This window comes from Peromyscus maniculatus, chromosome 6 (assembly GCF_049852395.1).
Source record: "Peromyscus maniculatus bairdii isolate BWxNUB_F1_BW_parent chromosome 6, HU_Pman_BW_mat_3.1, whole genome shotgun sequence".
In the NCBI taxonomy this organism is placed as follows: Eukaryota; Metazoa; Chordata; class Mammalia; order Rodentia; family Cricetidae; genus Peromyscus; species Peromyscus maniculatus.
The window spans coordinates 132,472,788-132,499,892 of NC_134857.1; the positions used below are offsets into that span (position 1 = coordinate 132,472,788).

Sequence of the window (27,105 nt, forward strand, 5' to 3'; positions counted from 1 at the left end):
TAAATATACGGAAATGTCTATATATTTCTCAGGACAACACGGAAGTCATCTCTCAGCATGGCTTGCAGCTCACCTAGTTGTGTGCTGGTGGCCACGTGCTGGGCTGGGGAGCCAGTCTTTACCATGCCTCTTTCTTTTCAGATAGCACAAAGCTCTGCAGGTGGCGAAGAGAAACATTCACTGTCTTTTGAAAAGCCTTTGGGGAAGAGTATTTTGGGAATATTTAAAAGGCACAATGACATCACCAGGAACAACAGACATTCAAACACTAAACGCCGGCAGATGCAGGAGCCCAGGAAACTGGTCGCCTCTTCCTACTTCTACAAGTCCCCCACGTGTGGCATACAACAAAGAAATGCCATGCGGGCAGAGAGGGAAATGCTCAGACAAGACTGGCTCTGCCGGAACCCTTCCAAGTGAGGACAGTGCCAGCTGAAGGCAGGATCCCTAACGAAGAGGAAAGGCTTCCCTTTTCTATGACTAGAAACCAGAGTCTGCCTGCCAGGCTGTCCCCACACAGCTCCTCAGCTGTGTACTACACAGACGTTCTTGGCTATGGGGCTGTGTGGATGTTGACTGCATGACATGTGTCCCTAGCAGATGCATGTGCTTAGAGGGGGTGTCGCCTGGATTGATGTAAGAATATCAACCCTTCTTGTTTTAAATATTCAGAATATAACATGAAAAAATATGGGGACAAGAGCAATTGAAAATTTACTGCTTTTGCAAGCACACATCCCTGGTTCCTGTCTGATGCCTCAGGACTCATCTATCCCCGGTCATCTGACTGCCCACTTCAGTTCCCAGCTGAGGACTTGCTGGCTCACATGACTCAGATCGGTTCTCTAAGCCTTGGTTCCTTTTATGAATACAAGGTCGTGGAGTATAGCTCAGACTGGCCTTGAACTCTTGATCCTTCTGCATCTGTCTGCCTCCTGAGTGCTGGAACTGCAACTATATAGGCATGCACCACTATGTCCAGCTCCTGAGCCCTGGCTGAACCAGCCCAGCACTTTAGCTCTTCCTTGTTCACATTCTAGAGTGGCATTGTGGTTGATTTATTGTGTACCCTAATAAACTTATCTGATGGTCAGAGAACAGAATAGCTACTAGATTAGACGTAGAGGCCAGAAAATGGTGGCACACACCCTTAATCCTAACAGTTGGGAGGCAGAGATACATTTGGATCTCTGCGAGTTCAAGGCCACACTGGAAACAACCAGGAGTGATGGCACACACCTTTAATCCCAGCACTTGAGATCTCATGTCTTGCTTGGGAAAGACACACATATTTAATCCCAGGAAGTGATGGCAGGAAGCAGAAAGCTGTATTAGGTGTGAGGACCAGGAACTAGAGAATTTTAAGCTTTTAGGCTTTTTAGCAGCAGTTCAGCTGAGATCCATTCCAGTGAGGAGTCAGAGGCTTTCAGTCTGAGGAAACAAGATCAGCTGAGGAGTTGGCGAAGTAAGGTTGGTGAGGTAAGGTTGGCTGTGGCTTGTTCTGTTTTCCTGACCTAATACCTGCCTCTGGGTTTTTATTAATAAGACCATCTAAGAATTCGTGCTACAGCAGCTGCTGCTCCTGCTTCCTTTGTTGATGGACAACAGGAGACACACCATTCCTTTCCTCTGATGATGGCTGTGGTGTGGATCTACTGAGGTGTGAAGAGAAGGATGCTTGATGAAGGGTGGGAAGGGTGTGATGATGGCTGTGGTGTGGATCTACTGAGGTGTGAAGAGAGGGATGCTTGATGAAGGGTGGGAAGGGTGCGATGGTCTTCTCAGAAATGCCCCGTGAATTCAGAGCCATCTTCTCCTGAAACAGCAAGCAAGGACAGGGCCATTGGAAGACAGGATCCCTGTTGTGAAGAAAGGGCATCCTTTTCCTTCTGCCTAGGAACTAGAGGCCTGCCATGAGGCATGGCTGCCCCACACAGCTCACTCTATAGCTGTTTAAGGGACAATGGAAATGTCTAAGAGGCAGAGGTCAATCCCTCCCTTCAAAGCCCCTTCATGACTTTTTTCTAGAGACCTTAAGTGAGATAATTAAGAAACCCGAATTGGAGTAAACATGGAGGGATTATGTTGTGGATTTCACACAGCAGTGTTTATTTTAGGGGGAAAAAAATCAAGAATAGAATTACCATATGGAAACTAGATAACATGTAAAATAATTTTTTCCTGAAAACAATTTTTCTTTTTTGAATATATGTATATGTATGTATTCAGGTGTGTGTGCATGTGAGCAAAAGGAAGCCAGAAGTCAGCCCCAAGCACTGTTCTTCAGGTGCTGGCCACCTTCTCTTTTTTGAGGCTGGAATTTGCCAGCTAGGCTTGCTTAGCTGGCCAGAGAGCCCCAGGGCATGCCTGCCTCTGCCTTCCCAGAGCTGGCTAGGACTATAGCTACATGCCATTATGCCCAGCTTTTTCACATGGGTTCTGGAGACTGAACTCAGATCTCATGTGTGAGTGGCAAACACTACCTGCTGAGACATCTCCCTAGGCTCCAATTTTTACTCCTGAACATCGGCTTTACAATTTCCAATGAATAAGTCACCAGCCCTGGGCTCCCAGGGTGCGTTCCCAGCCTGGCTCCACTCACTTCTGAGCAGCAGGCCCTGCCAAGAGCAGATCACAGGGGTAGAAGAGAGGATCCTCATGGCTGTGGAGGTGAAGCAGGATCAGAAAAAGGCAGGAAGCAGAGGCTCCAGGGGTGGGGTGGGATGGTGGTGGTTGTGAATGGGACCCATCCATGACCACACCACTGGTAGTTAGAAGGATGCTGTTACCCAGGGCTTGGACTCAGAGGAGTCCACATCCTTAGCTGTGTGCATGAGTGAGTACTGAGGAAGCTGGGTGTTATTCTCCAGGCAGGAGTGTGACTCCGCACAGAAAGTCTCACTGTTTGCTTCCTGCTGACAGCTGAGTTGGTGTGCTTGACAGAAAGTGTTGCTTTTTCTCTAAATGTCCATTTGTTTTTGTATTTCATAATGGAGGGTAATTTCATTTCTATCAGCTGAAACACTGTGGCTTATTAGTAAAAATGTTGGGTTTGGGGTCAAACTCCTCTGAGTGCTCCTTGGTAAGGTGAGAGAACCCCGTCCAGCACTGTCTGTCAAATACTGGCTGGGTTTGGGGGGGAAACTGCAGACACACAGGCATGTCCTCATGACTCCTGTGCTGTGGACATCATTCTGTATAAATAAAACACTGATTGGCCAGTGGCCAGGCAGGAAGTATAGGTGGGACAAGGAGAGAGGAGAAGTCTGGGAAGCAGAAGGCTGAGGGAGTCACTGCCAGCCGCCGCCATGACCAGCAGCATGTGAAGACGCCAGTAAGTCACCAGCCACATGGCAAGGTATAGATTTATGGAAATGGATTAATTTAAGCTATAAGAACAGTTAGCAAGAAGCCTGCCATGGCCATACAGTTTGTAAGCAATATAAGTCTCTGTGTTTACTTGGTTGGGTCTGAGGGGCTGTGGGACTGGCGGGTGAGAGAGATTTGTCCTGACTGTGGGCAAGGCAGGAAAACTCTAGCTACACTCCTGTCCTCCTGGCGTCTGGTGTCTACTTGGAGAGTGACTCTGCTTAATACATAAGTAAATGCCTTTTCAAAGGAATGTGTAATAATAGATGCAGATTCCCAGAATGTGAAAATGAGAGCTCTGATCTGAACCGGGGTTGAAGAGTGGACTCTGTTGGCCAAATGGGGAAGAGAAGGGAAAGTGGGTGTGGGGAGAACATAGACATCCTAGGAAGAGCACTCTGGAGGGACAAAGGAACCCCTGGGTGGTTGGGCTCAGAGTCGACATGTGGATGGGTGGGGGTACACTGAGGCACCTGGCAGAGGGGGTCATTTAACATCAGCAACAGAAAGAAATACCCAAGGGTAGACGGCAAACGAGAAGTGGCCTGTTCAGTCAGGGGACTTGATAGGGACCACTGTGTATGGAGTGAGCACTGAGGTTTAAAGGACCATGACGGCTCCAGAGGGTGGTCGGGTGCTCAGAAGTGAGATGCCAGCTTATCCTGTAAGCAGCAAATCCTTGTACACATACACGGCACCTCTGTATCCCGCGTCTTAGGGTATCAAGGCAGAGTTGTTCATCGTTCATATCTTCGGAAAGTCTCACCTTTTAGCAAAGGTTACAGGTGTGGGCTCAAATCCAGGATTAGCTCCCACTAGCCACTGCTTCTGGCCTGTAAGCTCCCCTCTGCTCCCTTAGGTTCTATCTGAGTGTCCTCAGTGGAAGCTAGGTCTTAAGCACACATTATCAAAGACTGTTCTGAGGCACCATCTGAGGCTCTTGTTCCTAACCTCAACGACAACTCTAGCATTCAGCTCTGCACAAAGTGTGTGAAGGAGATTTGCTGGTTAAAATGCAGAAGAAACATCCTAGGAAAGGTCTGGGAAAACAATTTACTAAATATATTACTTTCATTCCCCGTCTTCACCGTCATCATTTTAAAAAGAATGTTAAGCTCAACAGTAAGCATAGTGAGTACACTTATTTTTTTCACTTAATTGAGTGGTTACCATGGTAACTTGAGAACTGACTACTCATTGTCCTCAATGAATTTCAGATACACATTTTTGTTTCATCTGCTTAAAGTTGCAGCAAGCTTTTAGGAAAGGTAACCCCAAGCTATGGCCTTTCCCGGCCTGCTCTGATGTCAGCAATGTCAGCACCCCTCACTGTGGGACCCGCAATGTCAGCATCCCTAACTGTGGGACCCGCAGTGGCAGCATTTTGTTTTTCTGGGTAAGAACACTATAACCTGGGGAAGGATATGGTGGAAATGCCACCAGGTTTCAAATCTGCAAGCAGCCAACACTGGAGGAGGTATGCCATCCTTCCAGAAGCCTCCTTTCTTGGCAAAGGTCTTCTGGAGGCTATCTCCAGAACCGAATTACGGTATTAGAGGGACAGAGGCCCCGCAATCCACTCCCCATTGCTCTCCAGAATCATTGTCTCTCCTCATTCTTCCTTCTGCTCCTGACCCACCTGTAGCATGAATCCTAATTGGTCTTAATAATAAAAACCCAGAGCCAGATATGGGGTAAATGCTGAAAGATCAGAGAGACAAAGGAGCAAGTCACAGCCACCTCTTACCTCGCCAACTCCTCAGCCTGAAAGGAGCCAAGCTCCTGTCTCTGCCTGCCTTATATTCCTCTCTCCGCCCAGACATATTACTTCACTTCCTGTCTCCACCTTCCTAGTGCTGGGATTAAAGGCGTGTGACTCCCAAGTACTGGGATCAAAGCCATTACTACCTGGCTCCGTTTCTCTTTTAGACTACATCAGTTTCGTGTAGTTTAGGGTGGCCTTGAACTCACAGAGATCCATCTGTCTCTGTCTCCAGAGTGCTGGAATTAAAGGTGTGCGCCACCACTGCCTGGCCTCTGTAGCTAACTAGTGGCTTAGCTCCACACTCTGATTTTCAGGCAAGCTTTATTTGTTAGATCACAAACAAAATATCACCACCCCTACCCCAGCATCTCTTTGCCCTAGTTGTTGTTGTGGAACAAGGGAGATGGCCTACCGAAATCCTCAAGCAATCCACGTCAGCAAGGCTTCTTGTTACCGCACTAACAGTGCTGAGCTCTGTCCCTCACTCACTTCTCAAAGGAAGCAGGCAGTGCTGTGGGGCCAGCTCGTGGCTCATGGCCAGGAGCAGGCAGGAAAGGAGGGCCGGCTATCGACCTCCCCCTTGATGGGAAGAGAAGGGAAGATGGTTCCCCTTCAGTGACAAGAACTTGTGTAACTTAGCTGAGATGCTGTTAGTTCATACTCAAGCCATGCTTATGAACACCTCATTAGAATATGGATTCCATGAACCACGAAGAGAAGTAAAGTAGCCAAATAAACCAGTGACAAGAAAAAAATTAAGAAAACCTCCCGCCTTGAAGAGATTAGGTTTGTACAGAATTTACTGGTCACTCTCCTTCATTAAAACAGGATCATACTATTGGCAATAATCATCATCTTACCCCATCTCCAGAATGTTTTCAACGAACTCAGTTTTTAAACTTCAAACCCAGAAAACAATGCTGCTGTATCGATCACATACAACTCTGAAGCAAACTTAAAGTCTGTCATCTTCTATGGGTTTGTTGCAGGATATTCGATCGCACTGTGACACTCCTAGACTGTGTTAATAAAGTTAACTTTGAATCGGAGGCGGATCCAACAATTAGCTGACGAGAATTAGCCATAGAGAAGCAGTAATCGGAAAGGGCAGACAGACAGGAAAGAGAAGGGAGGGACTTGGAATTCACGCTCTCTTTGATCTGTGATGTGTGGAGAGAAGAGCCGCTAGCTGGGTCCTGGTAAGAAAGGGAGGGTCAGTTCCTTTGCTCCTCCTCTGCTCCTTTGATCCACATGGTTTTCACCCCAATATCTGACTCTTGAGTTTTTATCAAACACAACATGGCTTCTCCTATTTTTAAATTTGGCTATTCAAACAAGGTGGTGAGGAAGCATGCTTATCAACAATGAGAGAGATTGACAACGTATTGTGTGACCACACAGGTAACGAAGCAGCAGGGATATCGTGATGCCATCTGATTCACCGCTTTATTTTACTTTCAAAGTTATCATTCAGAGTTAGGAGTTTCACTGTGGCATTTTCAGACATGCTTTGCTCTTTTTGAATCCCCCATCCCTGCCTGCCCTTGATGGCTCTTCCATGTGACAGTCCCCGTGTCTTTGTGCTGTCAAAGTCCTTTCCAGAACTTGATTTTTGTCTGTCTCTATCTTGACATATTCGTCCTATATTTTCTCTAGCAATTTTCAAGTTTTATATGAAGATCTTTGAGCCCATGGGAATAGATTTTTTTGTGCATGATAAGAGATATGGGTCAGCTTTATTCTTCTGTATGTGTATAGTCAGTTTTCCCACCACTGTTGGTCAATGAAACCATCTTTCCCCCAACATGTATTTTTGACACTTTTGTGGCTATGTGGGTTTAGTTTTTGAGTCCTTTATTCAATTCCACTGGTCTCTGTGAACATTTGGGTGCCTTGACCAAGCTGAGACTTTACCCACCACAGGAAGAAGGGATGACCAAGCTGTGTTATAATTTTGTGTAGTTCTGCTACAACACAGTCAAAACGCAGCTAGCAATCTGCATTATCAACACAGACAGAAGAAAAACATTAAGTGGCATGGGATATGGACAGCATGGGCGTGTAAAGGGGATTGAAATGTAACAAAAGCAACTCTTACCTTGCTTAGGAATACATTATTTAACAGCTAATAAATGGTTTCTGAATGCGTGTCTGCCGCATGTCAGATGTTTTAGGTCCCAATGATCAAGAGATGAAGTACCTGCCTTCCTGGTATTCTAGACACAGTGGAAAGAGGAAGACAGATGTGGGGCTGGTAAACACTGCAGCTGAGAGCAGGGGCACCTCTGGGAAGCCAGAGGATGTGACCCGGAAGTGATAACAGAAGCCCTCGGTCATCTGCAGTTTCGTGTGGGTGGTGCAGAGTTGGTGGTCCAATGGTGCGCACAGCTGCCTTCTAACTCTTTGCAGTTTTATTTCTTAACTCTGGAGTGGGTAAATGATGTTTCCAGTTTCATTCTCTGTAGCTTTTAGCCTTTCTGAAACACCCAATGAAAACTGTTTACTTTTGTTTCCTGGGTTTGCTTCCACAGTTTTCTTTTGTTCCCATAAAAACATGTTCCCCCTGCAGACAACAGGGAGGTCACAGGAAGATTGAGGGAGGTGTTTCAGGCACACGATGTGTTTAAGAAAGCCTTTGTGGGGCTGGAGAGATGGCTCAGAGGCTAACAGCATTGACTGCTCTTCCAGAATGGGTTCAATTCCCAGCACCCACATGGCAATTCACAACTGTTTGTAACTCCAGTTCCAGGGGATCTGACACCTCACACAGATATGCAGGCAGGCAAAACACAAATGCACATAAAATAAAACTAAATAGATTGTTAAAAAAAAGAAAGCCTGTGTGCTTGGGAATGGCATGGTGTCTGGATACTTTTTCTGGAAGGCTGTGGGCTGCACTGCGCTGATTGTGAAGCCAATTAATTCATTTCCAAGGAGGCTCTGCTGCTCACCCTCAGGCACTGACTTGCCTCATCTGACCATAGGTGGCTGGGGTGTCAGAGCAGGAGCTTATTGACCAGCGGATATTCTATCAGAGCACAGAACTGGATCAGATTTAACAAGAGAAACAAGGTTCTAGCACTCCTCAGTGCCCCCACTGCTCCTGTTTGTTGAGCATATGTTGTGTGGCACAAGGCATCACATGGTCCATGACAGGCAGGCAAATGTTATGACTTAAGGTGTCACGAGTCCCTGAAAAAGATGAACCAACCATTGTTGCTGGCTTTTTTTCTTTTGAGAAAGGGTCTCAATATGTAGCCCAATTGGGCCTGAAACTCACTCTGTAGACCAGGCTGGCCTCAAACCCACAGGGCTCCCCCGCCTCTGCCTCACCGTTGCTGGGATTACAGTCATGCACCACCACATTCGGCTGACCAGACATGTTAGTAAGCTAACGGAGCCTGGCCATGATGGGGCACATTAGGGGCTCTTCAGGAGGGAGGTGATGGGGCTGGGGAATCTCCTCTGTGAAGGGAAGGGACTGCAAAGTACAACTCTGCTTTGGAATGACTGCCAAGATCTGGACCAGGCACAGGGATGAGTTTGGAGAGCAACGAAGAGGTCAAATTCTGATTCATAAGTCCCATGTGTTACATGAAGTGATTCTGATCTGTGAGGAACCAGGAGGGGTTTTACCAATAGACTGCCATGGTTGCCTTTGCTTTCATAATGATCATTTTGTGTGATACAAAGACCAGTGCAGAAAGACTGGTTGGCAGTTCCAGGCAAGAGGGCAGAGAAGATGCTCATGCAGGGACAACAGTGGGACTGGAGAGGACAGGGGCCATTCCTGCATAGGAAATCTGATTTCCTACATGGCTTAACCGATGTGGGATGGAGAGAAAGGAGAGAGACAAGGGAGCACCTTGGTTTCTGGCTTGGGCGGCTGGGGAGATGGTGGTGTCATTCACAGAAATAGAGGAAACAGAAGGAAGAACAGATTTTTGTGGGGGAAGATGGTTTGGGACGTGTTGAGCTAGAGATGCACATGGGAAATCCAAGCAGTGCCGTTTGGTGGGTAGATACATGCAACAGGAGCTCACCAAGGAGCTCAGGGTTCAGGCAAACCTCTGGGGGGGGGGGGGCTCACACAGGAGAGGGGATGCAGTGACATGTAAGGGGCCACAGACAGGCTGCTGGGCATGTGTTTGAGTAATGGGCCAGTGGAGAGTTTGGCAGGGAAATGAAAACTAAGTGAGTAGAAAAGCAGAGGGGGGAGCACACAGACTGTGGGGCTGTAGCCTAAGCCTAAGCCCAGGAACCTTGCAGTCCAGGCTGGCTGGGGCTCACACACCTCCCTCGACACACAGATGCTCCATTTTCCAACCTCTGCATCATTTGGATAGAGCCACTGACCATGACTGCTACCAAACACAAGGTGAGGCCATGTTTGGTTAAAGTTCATTCCTCAAGTCCCCCAGACCCCCAGCCCACCATGATGTCTTTGGAAGTCAGCCATAAAAGGCCCCTGGGAAGAAAGCAACTGGATTTTGCTTTTGCTTTAGTATCCCAGCACAGCCTAACCAATTTTTCCTGACCCTACCTCTCTGGATTCAAATTCTGGTTCTACCTCTTGAATTCTTCTCAGATTTGACTCTTGTTGACTGTTGTGACCTGGCATTAACTGCCTAATTTCTCTATGCCTCAGTTTCCAAATCAGTACAATAAGGCATAGAAACAGTCACATCTATATCATGTAGTTTCCTAGGAATACAATCACCTAAAAGGAGGGAAGAGATGAAGATCTAGGGATGTCAGAAACTAAGAGAGGAGGAAACCAAGAACCAAGGAGTGGTTCAATGCAGAGCTCAGTCAAGTGTGGCCCGCTGGTCAAATCCATCTGGCTGCCTCCTTCTGTTCAGCCTCCCAGATGAAAGCAGGCTTGTCTGTCATTGTTGTTGTTGCTGTGTGCTGTGGGATGTCTTTCTGTACGCTGTGAATATGTGTTGCTCTGATTGGTTGATAAATAAAGATGCATTGGGCTATAGCAGGGCAGGATGGAGCCAGGTGGGAAAATCCAGGAGAGACAATGAGAGGAGATAGAAGAGGAAGGGGAGACGCCAGTCACTGCCTAAGGAGCAGCAAGATGCCAGCAGTCCAGTAATGCCTTGGCCATATGGCAACTTATAGATTAATAGAAATGGGTTGAGTTATAAGAGCTAGCTAGCAAGAAGCTTGAACCATAGGTCATCTAGTTCATATTAATATAAGCATCTGAGTGATTATTTTATAGGTGGCTGCAGGGCCAGGTAGGACCAGAGAAGCATCCAGCTACAGCTATTGTTTTTAAGAATAGTATATATTTTACTTCAGTAAAAACCAAGTCATATTTTATCTTCCAGCAGATCCTTGAGCCACAGAAATGAAGACATCAGTGAGACATAACTTGTGTCTCCACCAATTTGACTTGGTTGGCTTACATGTTTTAGAGGGTTAGAATACACCACATGAGAATGATGTGGGTCCAGAATTCACTCCCCACACATATTGTTGTATCGGCCTCCACCACATTTGTTTGCTTTTATATTGTTATGACTCTCATGGTCTGAGTCACTGCAGTAGAGACCAGATGGCTTGCAAGAACCAAGACACTCATTACCTGGCTCTTTGAAAAGAAAATTTGGTGAGTTTTACAGTGTCAAATGCACCAAGGTCAAGAAAAATAACCAAAGAGTGTCACCTGGAACCGACAGCAGATTTCAGAAACCCTGATCGTGGCTCCTTTAGAGTGGAAAGCAGATTTTGGTGCCTGGAACCGACTGCAGATTTCAGGAACCCTGATCATGGCTCCTTTAGAGTGGATTTGTTCCAGATTAAGATACATCAGGTTTCACCAGCCAAGACCCCCTGAAAGGTCTCCGATGACACCATGGCCCAGATGATCCAACATCCAGAGCGGTTTCAAGGCAACTGGTTCACACAATACAGCCTCACGGACTACCCCATAGGCCTAAAATTTTCTTTGCGTTCCCATAAGACACAGCGCCCCCCCTCCAGCAGGAAGTAGTAAGAGATGCTACGCCCAAATTCCCAAATATACCAAGCTGGCTTTAGAGGTGGAATTGGCTCACTCCCCCTCTAAACCCAGACATATTGCTTTAAAAAAAATGGTTAAGAGATTCTTGTGTCCCAAATCAGAAGAGCCCTCTGGTGTGGGACAGAGAAAAACCAATATTTTTATTTAAAACAGGTTGATTATAAATGTGATCTCTTTCTAAAAAAGAAAAGGGGATATGATATAGATATATAGGCGGATATGGAGATGATAAGATAAAAGGGTAGATTAATGAACCTACTTTTAAAGAACAACTTGTTTAAAATGTTTTACATTGATACAGATTTTAGTTTATGTTTAAAATGTTTTACATTGGTATAAATTTTAGTTTATTGATACAAACTTGAAGTTAATTTTGTTATACTGTATATATATATTTCTATTCTTGTTTGAGGTATTATGTTTATGTAACTCATTTAAAATTGTAATGGATAATTAAAAAATAGATTAATAATTAGTCATCTATGATAATCATATCTGTAGCCATGTTAGTCTTCTAGGTATACATAATATATTTCAGATAGATAGGTAATCTTCAAACACTTCATAGACCTAGAGAATATGGCATTTAAATAACTTAAAATTCTGTTGATATGAGACACAATTGTTCCTGGCTGCACCAATTGATCCCGAGAGAATGTTGGGTTTCTAAGACATTTCCATTTGGAAGTTTGTCTTTTTGGCACAAAATGGCCTACTGGGCAAAGAACTGCCCTTGCCTTGATGGCTGACAGTACAAATGCAATGCTGTCCTTTCTGGACAAGTGGGACACAAGGAAAGCAACCACTGTACTCTGCCAAGACAGGGTAAGATGGTCTCTCAGAATTCCTGCTTCTGAAAATGGTCTGTCAGATACTCTAGGCCTGTAGCCAATTTGAATGCACCAACATGCTAAAAATGTTAGGTGACTGTCCAGGCTGCCAGCTGTCTTGGTCTACTCTTGCAAGATTCCCGAAAGTTGCTTGCATCCATCTATCATTTCTCAGGTACCATTATGTTCCTTCTCAGGTCTTTGATGTGGCTGAAAACTAGATAGTTGTAATTTCCTCAGTTATGATAAAAGATAAGTTAGATATAAAACCTTAAACACTCAAATATAAGATAGATAGGACATCTTTAATATTATAACTATAATTCTTGCTCGGTAATTGTTTTGTTATATGTAATTTTACCATGTTAAAGTTAAAACCTTCCTTTTTAAAAAAAGAAAAAAAGGGGAAGTGCTGTGGATATTGCTCTATATAAATAAAACACTGATGGCCAGTGACCAGGCAGGAAGTAGGTTGCCAGGCAGGAAGTAGGTGGGACAAGGAGAGAGGAGGATTCTGGGAAGCAGAAGGCTGAGGGGGGAGACACTGCAGCCACCGCCAGGACAAGCAGCATGTAAAGACTCTGGTAAGCCACCAGCCACGTGGCAAGGTATAGATTTATAAAAATGGGTTAATTTAAGATAAAAGAACAGTTAGCAAGAAGCCTGCCACGGCCATACAGTTTATAAGTGATATAAGCGTCTGAGTGATTATTTTATACGTGGATTGTGGGACTGCGGGGCTTGGTGGAAGCTGGAGAGAAGCCCTCCAGCAACACCAGATCCTGTTAAGTTGACAACCAACTATCACACTAACCATATTAATTTCTTTCCTTTCTCTTTCCACTCTTTCTTATAGATGCTTTATGGTTTCTACTCTTCCTTTATTTCTTTGAATATTTAAAGTATTTCTATCTAAGACTTCTTTCAGTGTTTTCCATGATCACTAGCTCTTGGGGATGTGAAGCTTCCCACTTGTTGCTGGCTTTCTTGCTGTGGCTCATTTCTTTTTGCAGTCTATAATTTTAGATGCACACTGTGAGCAGTGACCATTTGCCTTAGCTGAGGCATTAAGGGTCAGCAACTGAAAAGACTCCAACACTGTCCCCTGGCTCAACGTCCCAGGGCAGGATGGGAGATGATGAACTGTGGGTCTTAGAAAATGTGCGCTACAATTAGACATGTATATCACGCCACCTCCAAGGCCCAGGGAACATCATGGAAGACAGGGCAGAAAGCATGCAAAGGTAAGGAGGGGTGATGTAGAACACTGTCTTCCATGTGTGACATGGTCCTAAACTCAGCAGCCGTGATTACTTGCAAAAGACTGGACTGGACAGTAGTCCATCTTGGAGAGGGAGAACGTTCATAAGGCCCTTCCCCTTTCTGAGGATGTGTAGGCAGTTAATGGTTGCTGGAGGCGAGACACTTTCTTCAATGTCATAGCCACTGGTAAGTGCATGTGTTCTTGTAAACACCTCTGACCCATGCTTCTATAAGCAACCATAATGAAACCCAGTGGGTCATCAAAGTGAAAAGCCAAATATCAAAGTAAAGGAGACTAAGTAGTTGGGGAGTCAATGGACATGGAAGGATGTAGCAGGAATCTTGAAATTCTCATTAATAAAAACAAACCTGGAGCTGGGTATTGGGGTGAAGGCTGGAAGATCAGAGAAGCAGAACAAGCCACAGCCACCTCACCTGGCCAGTTCCTCAGCTGATCCTGTTTCCTCAGCCTGGAAGCCTCTGAGTCCTCATCCAAATGGATCTCAGCTGAACTGCTGTTCAAAAGCCTAAAGGCTTAACCAGCCAAATGCTTCTAGTTTCTGGTCCTCATGCCTAATATACCTTTCTGCTTTCTGCCATCACCCCCTGGGATTAAAGGCTCACTTTCTGGGATTAAAGGCGTGATTCACCATGCTTGGCTGTATTCTTGAACACACAGAGATCCAGGTAGATCTCTGCCTCTGGAATGCTAGGATTAAAGGCGTGTGTGCCACCATTTTCTGGCCTCTGTATCTAGTGGCTGTTCAGTTCTCTGACCCCAGATAAGTTTATTAGGGTGTACAATATTTTGGGGAACACAATACCACCACAGAAGGAGGTCATGATGAGAAGGTGGATATGACCAAAATTCATTATGTACATGTATGGAAACAACATAATGAAACCCATTAATATGTATAATTAACATATGTTAATAAAAATACTATAAGCAAAAAACTACATCCTATGTTACACATCTCTGTTGTGAAACTATTTGTGTGACCTTGGGCAAATGACTCATCTTCATTTTCTTATCTGTGAAGTAGAAATCATGATTCTACTTGTGGAGATGCTGTGAAGAATTAGCACAATAGTCAACACAGGAGCAAATAGCTTAATTTTCCATGTAGTAAATGCTTAACAGCTATTACCAGGTACTCTAAACATAGGGTAACCATTATGTGTTTATATATCTGTGAATATTTTCATGTTTTGTGATGGAAGGAGCTTAATTTATGAACACACACACATATATACACATACACACATTTATATACGTGCACACATGCTCACAGTACACACACACACACACACACACACACACACACACACACACACACACACAGCCAGTCCTCATATGTGGACAGCAGTCAGATATATTTGCTTCACTTGTGACATAAATTGGAAATGGGAGCAGAAACCATCACAAGAACACACTTGGCTCCCACCACTTCTGAGAGGCATGGACAAGAGTGGGCACAGAGTCTAAGACATTATCTTCAAAACACCCAAAGTCCAGTTTGGGAGTTAGATCCTTTGCCAACTATTTTGGATCATTAAAATATAGCAGTAGAGAACGTTCTTGCTGAGAGGAAAATGACCCAGATAAATTTCTTCAGTTCTATTCATAGGGAACATACATTTAACTCCTTGGCCATGTTTCCCTTGGTTGTCATTCCCTGCAAATAGTTAGATACAGAATAGCAGCTCTCTGAACCCACAGCTGATGCTCAGCCACACTCTTTGTTTATTGCCGAGAAGGTAGAGTGTATTCGTTACTTTTCTCATTGCTCTGACAAACGTTGAGAGAAGTCACTGAAGGGAGGAGGGGTTTATTTTGACCCAAGGTTTGAGATGGTCCAATCTATCACAGGGGGAGGAGCAGCAGGAGTGCTCCAGAGGGAGGCACGGCAAAGGGAGTGCTCCAGAGGGAGTGCTCCAGAGGGAGTGCTCCAGAGGGAGGCACGACAGAGGGAGTGCTCCAGAGGGAGTGCTCCAGAGGGAGTGCTCCAGAGGGAGTGCTCCAGCAGGAGTGCTCCAGAGGGAGTGCTCCAGAGGGAGGCACGACAGAGGGAGTGCTCCAGAGGGAGTGCTCCAGAGGGAGTGCTCCAGAGGGAGTGCTCCAGAGGGAGTGCTGCAGAGGGAGTGCTCCAGAGGGAGGCACGACAGAGGGAGTGCTCCAGAGGGAGTGCTCCAGAGGGAGTGCTCCAGAGGGAGTGCTCCAGAGGGAGTGCTCCAGAGGGAGGCCCGGCAGAGGGAGTGCTCCAGAGGGAGTGCTCCAGAGGGAGGCACGACAGAGGGAGTGCTCCAGAGGGAGTGCTCCAGAGGGAGGCGCGGCAGAGGGAGTGCTCCAGAGGGAGTGCTCCAGAGGGAGTGCTCCAGAGGGAGTGCTCTCAGGGTGTGGTGAGGCGGCTGCTCCCGTGAATCTTGGTGGGTTAGCAAAGCAGAGAGAGAGGTGGGGGAGAAAGGGTGACGGAGAGGGAAAAGGAGAGGGGAGAGAGAGTCTGCTGCTCAGTGGCTTTCTTTCCTTTTTCTCTCTTTATCTGTCTGGGACCCCGGAGTGTGGACCGGTGCCTCCCCTATTTGGATCTTACCACCAGTTGATCCTGGTGGCCAAGGGTACGAGTTCCTCACGTTCTCAGCATTTGTTAATCCTCTCAACTAGACAAAATCAGCCACCACAGAGACACAGGCAGATTCTTGAGCAAGAGGAAATTACTTTATCTCAAGGAATTTATCTCAAGGAATTAGGTCGCTCCCTCACCTAACTGCTTTGGGTCTGAAATGAGGACAGGTGAGAGAGAAAAGGAAGGCTGCATGAGAGACCAGGGCTCCACACGAATGCACTGCCAGGGATCCGTCCAGATCTCCCAGAGCCAACATTTCAGCTTTCATATTTATGAGATGCAGAGGTTAAAATGAAACACATTTAAATAGAAAAACGCTTTGAGGTTTAGTTTACCTGATCATCGTAATCTGATCCTGTGTCAACGATCTCTCCAGCATCAAACATCATCGAAGGGTCAAGGTCAGTTGAATCTAAGTTTAAGAAAGACATGATCAGCTGGTGGAGGCTGTGTGTTTCCAAAGCAAGAAGTTTCCCATCAGGTTGCCATACTGTCCTGTTGTTCCATTAACCACACACACATTTATACACTGCTCTATCCCCCACACTCTGTGTCTGGGCTGGTGGTAGAGGACACAGACACTCTGGGTCCTGTCCCGGCCTTCAGAAGAACAAGTTCTGAAGGAGGCTAATTTGTCAACAGAAAGACTCGGAAACCAGCAAGTGTGAGGACTAGATCTGGTCATCTGTGAGGTGACAGACCAGCAGTGTGAGGACTAGATCTGGTCATCCGTGAGGGTGACGGATCAGCAGTGTGAGGACTAGATCTGGTCATCCGTGAGGTGACAGTGGTACTGAGTCTTCACAAGGAACTGACGCGGGAACTTGAGGCTGGAGGGGAAGATGAGTGTTTAGGAGAGGTGGCTTCAGGATGTTCTGAGAACGGAGACACGGGCACCACGGACAGATCGGAAGAAGAGCAGGGAGCTTCTGGACAGACAGGGCTGACTTCCCGTTCTAAAACGTGACTTTTGCCTCAAGCCTACGGGTGCCCTTAACCTCTGTTCTGGCTTCATTTCATTCGCTGTGACAAATCACCTTCACCAGAGGAGACAGGGAGGGAGGGTTGTTCAGCATTCAACCCCAGGTGTCTCTCCGTAATTGAGAGGAAGTCAAGAACTCAGGCACCTGCCCATTCATGTCCACAGGCAAGAGCAGAGAGTGATGAACATATCCTTGTCTGCTGGCCACTCAGATAGCTCTCTCTGCTCCCACACAGTCCAGGGCCCAGCCCAGGCAATGATGTTGCTCATATTCAGGGTGGGTGTTTCCTCCTCAATTAACAGTCAAGACAATTCCCACAGACATGCCCACAGGCTGGGCAGATCTAGACAGTTCCCACAGACATGCCGACAGGTTGGGCAGATCTAGACAGTTCCCACAGACATGCCCACAGGCAGATCTAGACAGTTCCCACAGACATGCCCACAGGCAGATCTAGACAGTCCCCACAGACATGCCCACAGGCTGGGCAGATCTAGACAGTTCCCACAGACATGCCCACAGGCTGGGCAGATCTAGACAGTTCCCACAGACATGCCCACAGGCTGGGCAGATCTAGACAGTTCCCATAGACATGCCCACAGGCAGATCTAGACAGTTCCCACAGACATGCCCACAGGCTGGGCAGATCTAGACAATTCCCACAGACATGCCCACAGGCTGGGCAGATCTAGACAGTTTCCATAGACATGCTCACAGGCTGGGCAGATCTTGACAATTCCCACAGACATGCCGACAGGTAGATCTAGACAATTCCTCAGCTGAGAACTGCTCCATGAATCTAGATTGTGTCAAGCTGACAGCTGAAACTAACCATCACATTCCCCAAAAGCGAGAAGACACAGGTTGACTAACGGAGGCTGTCTCTTCTCGGTAGAAAAGGCTGCATCGAATCACTTGCCATTAATCCCCCAGGCTCAGATTTACACCATCAGTTTCCACCCTGAGTTCTCATAGCAGAGTTGATTCGCTCTTACGTAACAACTCTTTCCTGTGGGGAGACATGCCACCTACCTAAGTGCGCATGCCTCCCTGGCCAGGAAAGTGATGCCCATAACAGGTTTATATGTCCCGTGAAACAGCAACACTTCATGTTCCACTGTAACCTGGGCTTTGACGAGTCATTCTTGGGCAGAGTATGGAAGGTTGATGAAGTCTATTTTCATAACAGTACATACTTCATACACTCCTCAGAAGTAGAGCAGCCTCAGAAGTATTGCTTCATATTCCTCTTCACACTGGAGTCAAGATGGGGTCTCACCCAGTGTTTCCTCTCTCTTCCCCCTTCATCCCTCCCCTTCCTCTTTTTCCTTCATCCTTTCTTCAGATGGGCCTCAGTCTTTAGGTCGGTCTGGCTTTGAACTTGTGAAGCCACAGCCTCAGGCTCTCATGAAATTGCAGGTGTGCACCTCTCTACACTACTGCTCCTCTCTGATCATTGCTAACCCTACTCTCTACCAAACTGACAAAGTAAGTACTTGATATTAGACCACTGTTGGTGGTTTTGGTAGTCTTTTCTATTTTTCCAGGGCAGAGTCTGACTGTGTGTCTGGGATGACCTCAGCTCGGAGCAGGTGCCGCTGTGTAATAGCAATGACAGAACTCGAAGCTTCCATTTCTTTCTTCTCATGTACCCTGCTGACAACAAACTAAGCAGAGCGACCTGCAGGGCTCTCCCAATGCTGCCACACAGGCGAGGACCTGGAGGGCATGGCTGTCCATTCAGCATCCTGAGACAAGGAGGGACAATAAATGCATTTGGATGGAGCACATTGCAGGGGGCTGTGGAAACATCAGAGGTGGAATAATGGAATCTAATTCAAGCCAGGACAATCAAGTCACCTTCCTAGGTAGCTTTTGTGGACAGCAGTGTTAAAGACAACAAAAATGTATTCTGCTCTCCTTAGTCTCCAGTGTAGACATTGTCTTCTTGCCTGGTCAAGTAGAGGAAGGTGTGTGGGTGAATGTTTCCCTAACCTCTGACTGTCCTCTGATTCCGAGAGTCCACAGGATCTGAACCTAAAGTCTTAGTGAACACCCAGCCGCAAGGACTCCCTTGTCCTACTTACTGTTGAATTGGAAACCATTCTTCCCATTGTTTTCAAGAAGTGAAATCTGAAGGACCCTTAACAACCCACCAAGTAGGGACCACATGCTAGTGTTTCAAACAACAGCAAATTCATTAGAAAACAATTTTCAGTCACATCAGGATGAAAAGACTTTTGATTAAAACTAACTTCCCTCTTAGGAGGAAGAGGAGATTGATGATCCTTCCTAATCAAGGGCTTTGACAGAAATCTCACTGTATCACAAAGGGATGGCGATTCTTGACACACTGTTGCCCCTGGCAACCATAGTATTAATACATCTCAGATGATAGACAAAGGGTATCATTATCAGCTCAGATAATGATCGAATGGCTTACATTTTTAAAAACACTGGTTGCTTAGTTTTCTGGAAATGGGGACTTCACTAATAGCCCAAGGAGCTAGGGAGACAAACACTGATGTGTTTCAGGCTATCTTTCAACCAATACACAGGCACATAAAACACCAGACATGATTTTCTTCCTCAGAAACGAATTCAGACATTTAGAAAAAGTGATGGTATGGTTTTCATTTTTCCCTGTTCTGAGTTTTTCAATTTCTTTTCAGATCTAAAGACATCCTTTTTTAGATAACAAAGAAAGGTCTGATCTGAAATGGCTCCCACCTGACACTCCGTGCCACTTGTTTTAATGCAAAGTGGTCTTCAGAAATAATACCCTTGGGCTGTCTTTAATTCAATGGGGACCACAGGCAGAGGGCTTTAAAGAAGCAGCAGGGGTGAACTGAACCACAGTGCTCTCCAGGACTGCGTCACAGATGTCAATCTAGAGTTGCAGGAGGGCACACCTGCCACTTGGCCTGCTAGAGAGACCCTCCTGCAGTGAGGCTTCTTGAGCCGTAGAGGACAGCACGGAATGAGACTCTTCCACCCCTCTGGCTGCCCTCTTAGGGGGAGCAACATCTCCTGTTCCTATAGCCATTAAACTGTCAGGATTGTGCTTCAGCATGGCATATCAAAACACAACTTAGAAATTAAAGGTGTTCTGTTTACAGGCACTGCACAACTGAAGTGAATCAACGGACCTCTGCATTCTCCCTCACTCTCTGTGCAGACCGAGTACTTCCTGTCAGGATAGATGCTGAGTACTTCCTGTCAGGGATAGATGCTGCTCTTGGGCACTCTCTGTGCAGACCGAGTACTTCCTGTCAGGATAGATGCTGCTCCTGGGTACCCTCTGTGCAGACCGGGTACTTCCTGTCGGGGATAGATGCTGCTCCTGGGCACTCTCTGTGCAAACCGGGTACTTCCTGTCGGGGATAGATGCTGCTCCTGGGTACTCTCTGTGCAGACCGGGTACTTCCTGTCGGGGATAGATGCTGCTCCTGGGTACTCTCTGTGCAGACCGAGTACTTCCTGTCAGAAATAGAGCTGCTCCTGGGTACCCTCTCTGAGGACCAAGTACTTCCTGTTAGGGTTTTGTATACACTGAACTTGAGAATCCCACTCTCATGCCACAGGTACGGGAGTGTTAGCCACACTGTGGCAGAACCCCTTTGAGGAACAGCAGTGCATGTATCTGGGGAAAGGCAAGCCCCTGAGTGAGGGGGGGGGGCGGCTCTTCAGTGACTCTAGGATAGGATGGGGAGAGGGCAAGAAGGAGGGAAACGGTAGGAGAGCCGAATCTGGGGAAGGAGGACAAAGGGTAATGTCTAAGACGTGGTCTCCCTGTGACCCCAGTCCTTTGCAGAGACGTAAGCTCATACGCAGCCTTTCCAGTAGGACAGAAACACCCTTCACCCACAGACTCCCTGCCTCATTCCAACGCCCCCGTGAGGCAGGTACTCTTGTCTCCTCTTTCTAGATAAGGAAACACAAGCCCAGAGAGAGGCCCTGGCACACAGGGAGCAGCGGCTCTGCTCAAAGTGACAATGGGCTCCACAGAGGAGGGACACCAGCGGAGGGTGCAGAGGTCATGGACCTGCAGCCAGAGGAAAAGACAAAGGAACCCCACATGCATACATACTGGGCTCAAGGTGGAGATCTGGTATACCTGTGAGGTGTGAGCTTGGGCCAGTGGCTCAGCTGAGGTGGCCAGATAGAAGAGAAAGGCTTTATGCCATCTCCCTTGGGCTCTTTCACACACACACACACACACATGCATACACACACACACATACACACACATGCATACACACACATGCATACACACATGCATACACACCACAGACACACACATGTGTGCACACACATGCCACAGACAATCAGACATACACATCCTCACAGAGTCTTGAAGATATCACTCTTAAATAGAGACACAAAGGAGGATCTGGTCCATGTAGGATGAGACTGTGGAACATTATACATAGTGGGAGCACACAGATGGAGAGAGGCATTCAGTGTGACTAGAAGAGCAGGTGCAAAGGCCAGAGGCAGGAGCTAAGTCAATCAGAGAAGTGCAGGGATGGCGTGGGTGAGGGGTGGAGGTGATGCTTCACTGGACATGAGACAGCAAAGGATTCTGGGTGTTTGGATATAAGAAGGGCACTGGCACCCAGCCTGCAGGAAAGCCACAGGTTTGTTTTGTTGTTTATTGGGGAGGCGGGATGTTTAGAGCATTCTCTAGGATCCCCTTGCAGCAGCGTTCCTGACAGGCATGAGAGTCCCAAAATGGGAGCTGACAAGGCCACCAACACTATGGACGCAGAGAAGAAGAAATGCCAGCTGGTGCAGATATGAGAGCAAGAACACTGCTGCTAACTTTCTGGAACAGAGGTAGAGTGGATTTACACTTGTCCTTGCCTGTGGCTTCCTTCTGGACCACTAGAGCTGGAGCCAGGATTTTCTTATTTGTTTTGTTTTGTCTTCAGGGGGCTCAACGAAAATTCAGAACCTGCTGTTTTCAGAGTGGCTAATATATTTGAATATAGTGTGCACATACACAATACAATATCAATCAACAATTAATTATCTATCTATCTACATCAACCATCTATATACTTATCATCTATTACCTATAGTGATCTCTCATCTGTTTATTATCTATCTATTCTCTATTACATATCTCTTTGCATCTCCCTGTCAATTATTATCTCCCTGTCATCTATCGTCGATCGGTTTCCATCTATGTATTGATGTATCTAACTATTTTGCAGTGTAGAGAGTCTAATCTAAGGCCATGCACACACCAGCAAGTACTACACCATGGAACTATGTTCCCACTACCAAACCTTTATTTTGAAACCTATTTATCTTGTTCTTAATTCTTCTGAGTTGTGATTTCATAAAATATAATAAAAAGTTTAGGCTATAAAGTAAAAAATTGAGGGTGATTCATACAAAATTATGAGTCTGGGGGGGGAACAGACAGACAAAGTAGCATGGGGAGTTTACCTCTATCAGGGTATATTTTCCATGACAGAGATCCAGGGTTGAGGGCTTAGAAAAAGAGGAGAAAAATGACCCTGGACCTATGGGATGGGACGGATGAAATTTGGATGCCCAATGTGGGCCTGAATTTCTACATAAGGCCTGAGAAAGCTGTAAAACAAAACAAAACAAAACAAAATAAAAAACACAAGACAAACAAACAAAAACTGGATATAGCCCCTTTAAGAGACTCTGCCATACAGTCAGTGAGCACTTGAGTAGCTAGCACATTAAGTAGAAATAACGAGTTAAGTAAAAAAAAAACTCCTGCCACAGTGTGGATACCAACTTCCTAGAGCTGGGGTGGTTAAATGCAACACCCAGGTAAATGTAGCTCTTGGCCAGGCTTGTGGGCTTAAGGCTCAGCTCTCACATACCCAAGGAGAGAGGAGAGCCAGCCAACTGAGCCAAGGCGGAGGGCCTCGCGATCACTTAGCAGTTTAAAGTTTGGCTCACACAGTTAGAAAAGGCTATAGATATGCAATAAAGACAGGTCCAGACAGAAAAAAAATCTCTAAATAGGTTACAGTGTGTTTAAAAATGTGTGTAGGCTTAAGAAAGAAAAAAAATGAGTATAGACAGTCATAGGAAAAATTAGTTTATAAATAATGTAAAGTTGTTAAAGAAAGAGTAAAGTAATATAAAAAGAATAAACCACATAAAGATGGGAAATATACAGGGAGTCTGGATCCTGTATGGTGCTATGTTGACTTTGAATATTTTGATTGCTGATGAGCAAGTGACAGCTGCTGAGAGACATGGGGTTGTAATAGGGACTACTGAATTAAACCAGCCTAGATACTTTAGGATATCTTAACTTTAAAATGGAGTTCAGAAAATATATTGCATTGGGGGAGAGGTTATACTTTTGTTTCCACATGAAAAGAAAAGCTGTGGATTCCTTCAAGGTTAAGAGAGATTAAGTTTGATTGGGGGAGACCTCCTGAAATCTTGGCTAAAGACATAAAGTAATAAACCAGGAAAAACTACACAACAGGTGACCTGCATGCTGATCCCTCTGCATGGGAACAGTTCTGAGAGTGGACAACAGCTGTTACAACCAGTTTCCCCAGGACTTGAGCATTGTCTCAATTTTCTCATGTCCCCCTGGGGGCCGTCACCTCCAGACAACAGGAAACAGTGTAGAGAACACAATGCCCACATTCCCAAGAGGTGAGATTGGTGGTTTTTGGTCATTCAGTGGATTATGGATGTTTGCCATCATTTAGTGGGGATACAGGAATACAGGATAAAAAGACAACTACTTATCTCAAATATTTTACATTGGTTTGGATTTTTGTATACAAATTATGGATTTTGATATAAAGTTAAAGTTATTTTTGTTATACTATATATGTTTCTATTCCTGTTTGGGGTATTGTGCTTATGTAGCTCATTTCAAAATGCAATTTGTAATTAAAAAAATGCAGGTTAGTAGTTAGTCATCTATAATAATCACACTTGAAGTCATATTAGGTATGTTTTCAAGGTTAAGCAAATATATTTTAGATAGGTGATCTTAAATACTTCAGAGACTTATAGAATATGGCATATAACATGTTTAATAACCTAAGGTTTTTTATGACAGTGAGCCACATCTGCTCCTGGCAGGACCAATCTACTTCATAAAAAGGATGATGGGCATCAAAGACCTCCACATGGTGCTTGCTTTCATTGTGGCAAAGCTAGCCATTCGAACAAGAAACTTCCCTGCCTCAACTGCTGACAGTGTGCTGTACCAACTGGACAAGCAGGACACAAAGGAAAAAGACTGCCAAACTTTGCCAAGACAAGGCGGGACAGTGCTTCAAAATTCCTGCTTCATAGAAAACTCTGCCATGTATCCCCGGCCTATGGGCTGAAGACAGATGCCCAGTGTTGCAGAGGAACCTTAGGAGGCTGTCCAGGAAGCCAGACGTCTCTGCCATTTCTGTAGTTTTGCAAGTGGCTTACACTGCACTTCCTGTTTATTCAGGTAATATTTTCAGTCTTTCCTTTCTATTTAGTTTTTAATCTTTATTTTTAAATCAGAAAGAATGAGGCTCAGAACAGGGCAGCCCTATCAGTCCCATAGCAGCTGGTGGAGCTTCGGTCACAGGTAGAAATCCTGGGTCATTTGGCAGTTGATCCTGATGCCCCGATGCCAAAGGCTGATGTGACTTACCTGTCGCAGCCTCCTTGTTTGGAAACAGCTTGTTGTCAACTGCCACGCTGATGTCATAGAACACAGCATCCTCATCTCGGTCAGCATCAAACTGGGGAAACCAGGGCAGACAAGTTTGCAACATGAGACATGCAAATAAGTTGAGTCTGACATGCAGCAGGCACACATCATTCAGTTGTGTCTACAATGAGGCAAGAACTAAGCAGCTGTGCTTATAACCAGACCCTTAGAAAGGGAGGGGGCGGGCAGTAGGAAGAAAATGTTCAGTCACTATGCTAAGAGAAATGGGCAACATTTGCTCAATGTATAAAGCAAGTTCTGAAAAGATAATTGAAATTTACTTATGGCTTTCTGATTTAGTTTTTCTAATACAAATATACAGTTATAAACAAGAGGGGTAAAGATTTCCTATTTATTTACCTATTTATTTATTGTGTCTATGCTGTCTGTGAGTGCGCACAAGTATATGCAGGTGTGCATGCACATGTGTGTGCATGCATGTGGAAGCTGGAAGTAGATGTTTGGTGTCTAGGATTTCTTTGAAATTTTTACTATAATTATTTGTGTGTGTGTGTGTGTGTGTGTGTGTGTGTGTGTGTGTGTTATGTACATGTATATAGAGGTCTGAGGACAGCCTCAGATGTGAATCCTCATCTTCTCCCTTGTTTGAGATGAGACATGCTCTCCTGTTTACTACTGTATACACCAGACTAACTGTCCTGTGAGCTTCCGGTGTTCTCCAGTCTCAACTGACCATCTCACCATTGGACTGCCAGACTGCAGATGCACACTACTATGTCTGTCTGGATTGCAGATGCACACTAACTGCTGTGTCTGGCTGGATTACAGATGCACACTAACTACTGTGTCTGGCTGGATTGCAGATGCTCACTACTGTGGCTGGATTGCAGATGCACCCTACTGTGTCAGGCTTTATTCAGGTCTGTGGATCCAAACTTAAGCTCTCATGCTTGTGAAACAAATGCTTTACTCACAGAACCAGCCCTTTTCTTACTCAGAGGGTCATAAGTCACAGAAGGCACGGGACAATCTGTTTCATGTCATTTAATGTGAGAGGGCTGAAGAGACCAACTGGAAATTTCAAAATTAAGTGCTTACAAGTTTCCTAGTCTGATCACAACCTGTATTTTCACTAGAAATACAAGTGAAAACACAGCTTTCCGAAGCACGTATGAAACATCTGTATTAGGAAAGAGAACCACAGTAGTGGGAGCAGAACTGGGCTCCACTCACGGAGTACAACAATGGCCCACATTTTCAAGGGCAGAAACAAGTCTTTGTCTTGATTTGACCATGCTGTTCAGAATCTACAGGCTGTACGAACCTCCCTAGGGATACCCCTTTCCCAGCCTTCTCCCTGTTACCATCCCAGAGGGACCACCTTCAGGGGGAAGGTACCAATTTAGTCCTCCTTCAAGATTCCACCTTTAATTAAACTCAGGAATGAGTCTGAGGGGAAACAGATGGGCTGTGTTATTAGCATTGTTTCAGGTCCATATTTCCCCCGAGTGCATTCTCTAAGCATCAACCAGGCTCTAGAAATGTTCTCTTCTCCTTTGCCTCAGGCCAGGCATTTCAACCAAGCACTCTCCCACAGTGGCTTTCTTCCTCTGCCCTCAGTTGCAAATAGTTAGCCCCTCGAATGCTAATGGTGGAACACATACGTGTTTGTAATCTGCTGGTAAGCCAGAGAAGGGAAGGCCCCTGGGCTTTGCTGGGCAGACTAACCTAACTGGTAAGCCCTGGGCCCAGTGGAAGACTATATCTCAAAAAAGCAAGAGATGCAGCACTCGGGAGGCAGAGCCAGGCGGATCTCTGTGAGTTCGAGGCCAGCCTGGGCTACCAAGTGAGTCCCAGGAAAGGTACAAAGCTACACAGAGAAACCCTGTCTCGAAAAACAAAAAAACAAAAAAACAACAACAACAACAAAAAAAGCAAGAGATGGATCAGCAGGAAAGAGCACTAGCTGCTCTTCCCGATGACCCAGGTGTGATCCCAAGCACACACATGACAGCTCATAACCATATGTAACTCCAGGTCCAGGCTATCTGATGTCCTTTTTGACCTCCATGGGCACTGTACGTATGTACTACACAGGTATACCTGCATGCAGGACACCCATACACATAAAATAACAATAAATAAATCTAAAACACAAGCAACAACAGCAAGGTGACTGATTCCTGAGGAATGACATTCAAAGTTGATACCTGGCTCCCACATCCATGTACACACACACACACACACACACACACACACACACACACACACACACACAAGCACACATGCACTGAACACAGACACATGCTCACACACTCACACATGTTTTCTGTCACATGCTAAGTCACAGACTGCTTAGTGTTCTTTCTGCTTTAAAGACTGCGTTAAAACCACAACACTTAAAAGACTCACGGCACCTGCCACGAGGCCTGCGGACATCGTGGTGGATTTGGGGTCAAAGAAATCCCTTTGCGGGATTGAGTTTTTAAAGCTTCATAATCCACCACAAAACCTGAAAGAGACACACTACACAAAGTGGCGGGCCAGGTGGGC

At 45.8% G+C, this 27,105-nt stretch overlaps 1 protein-coding gene across 3 annotated transcripts in view; it reads right to left on the reverse strand.

Moving 5' to 3' along the window:
• The window catches only part of Ak5 (adenylate kinase 5), a 210,465-nt gene that overhangs the window by 63,853 nt on the left and 119,507 nt on the right, over positions 1 to 27,105 (reverse strand). For all 3 annotated transcript variants that reach the window (XM_006989509.3, XM_042280169.2, XM_042280168.2), the window contains 2 exons: positions 24,532 to 24,622; positions 16,227 to 16,303 (listed from right to left, as the gene is read on the reverse strand). In XM_006989509.3, coding sequence (XP_006989571.1) covers positions 16,227 to 16,303; positions 24,532 to 24,622 — 168 coding nt within the window. The remainder of the gene's footprint in view (positions 1 to 16,226; positions 16,304 to 24,531; positions 24,623 to 27,105) is intronic.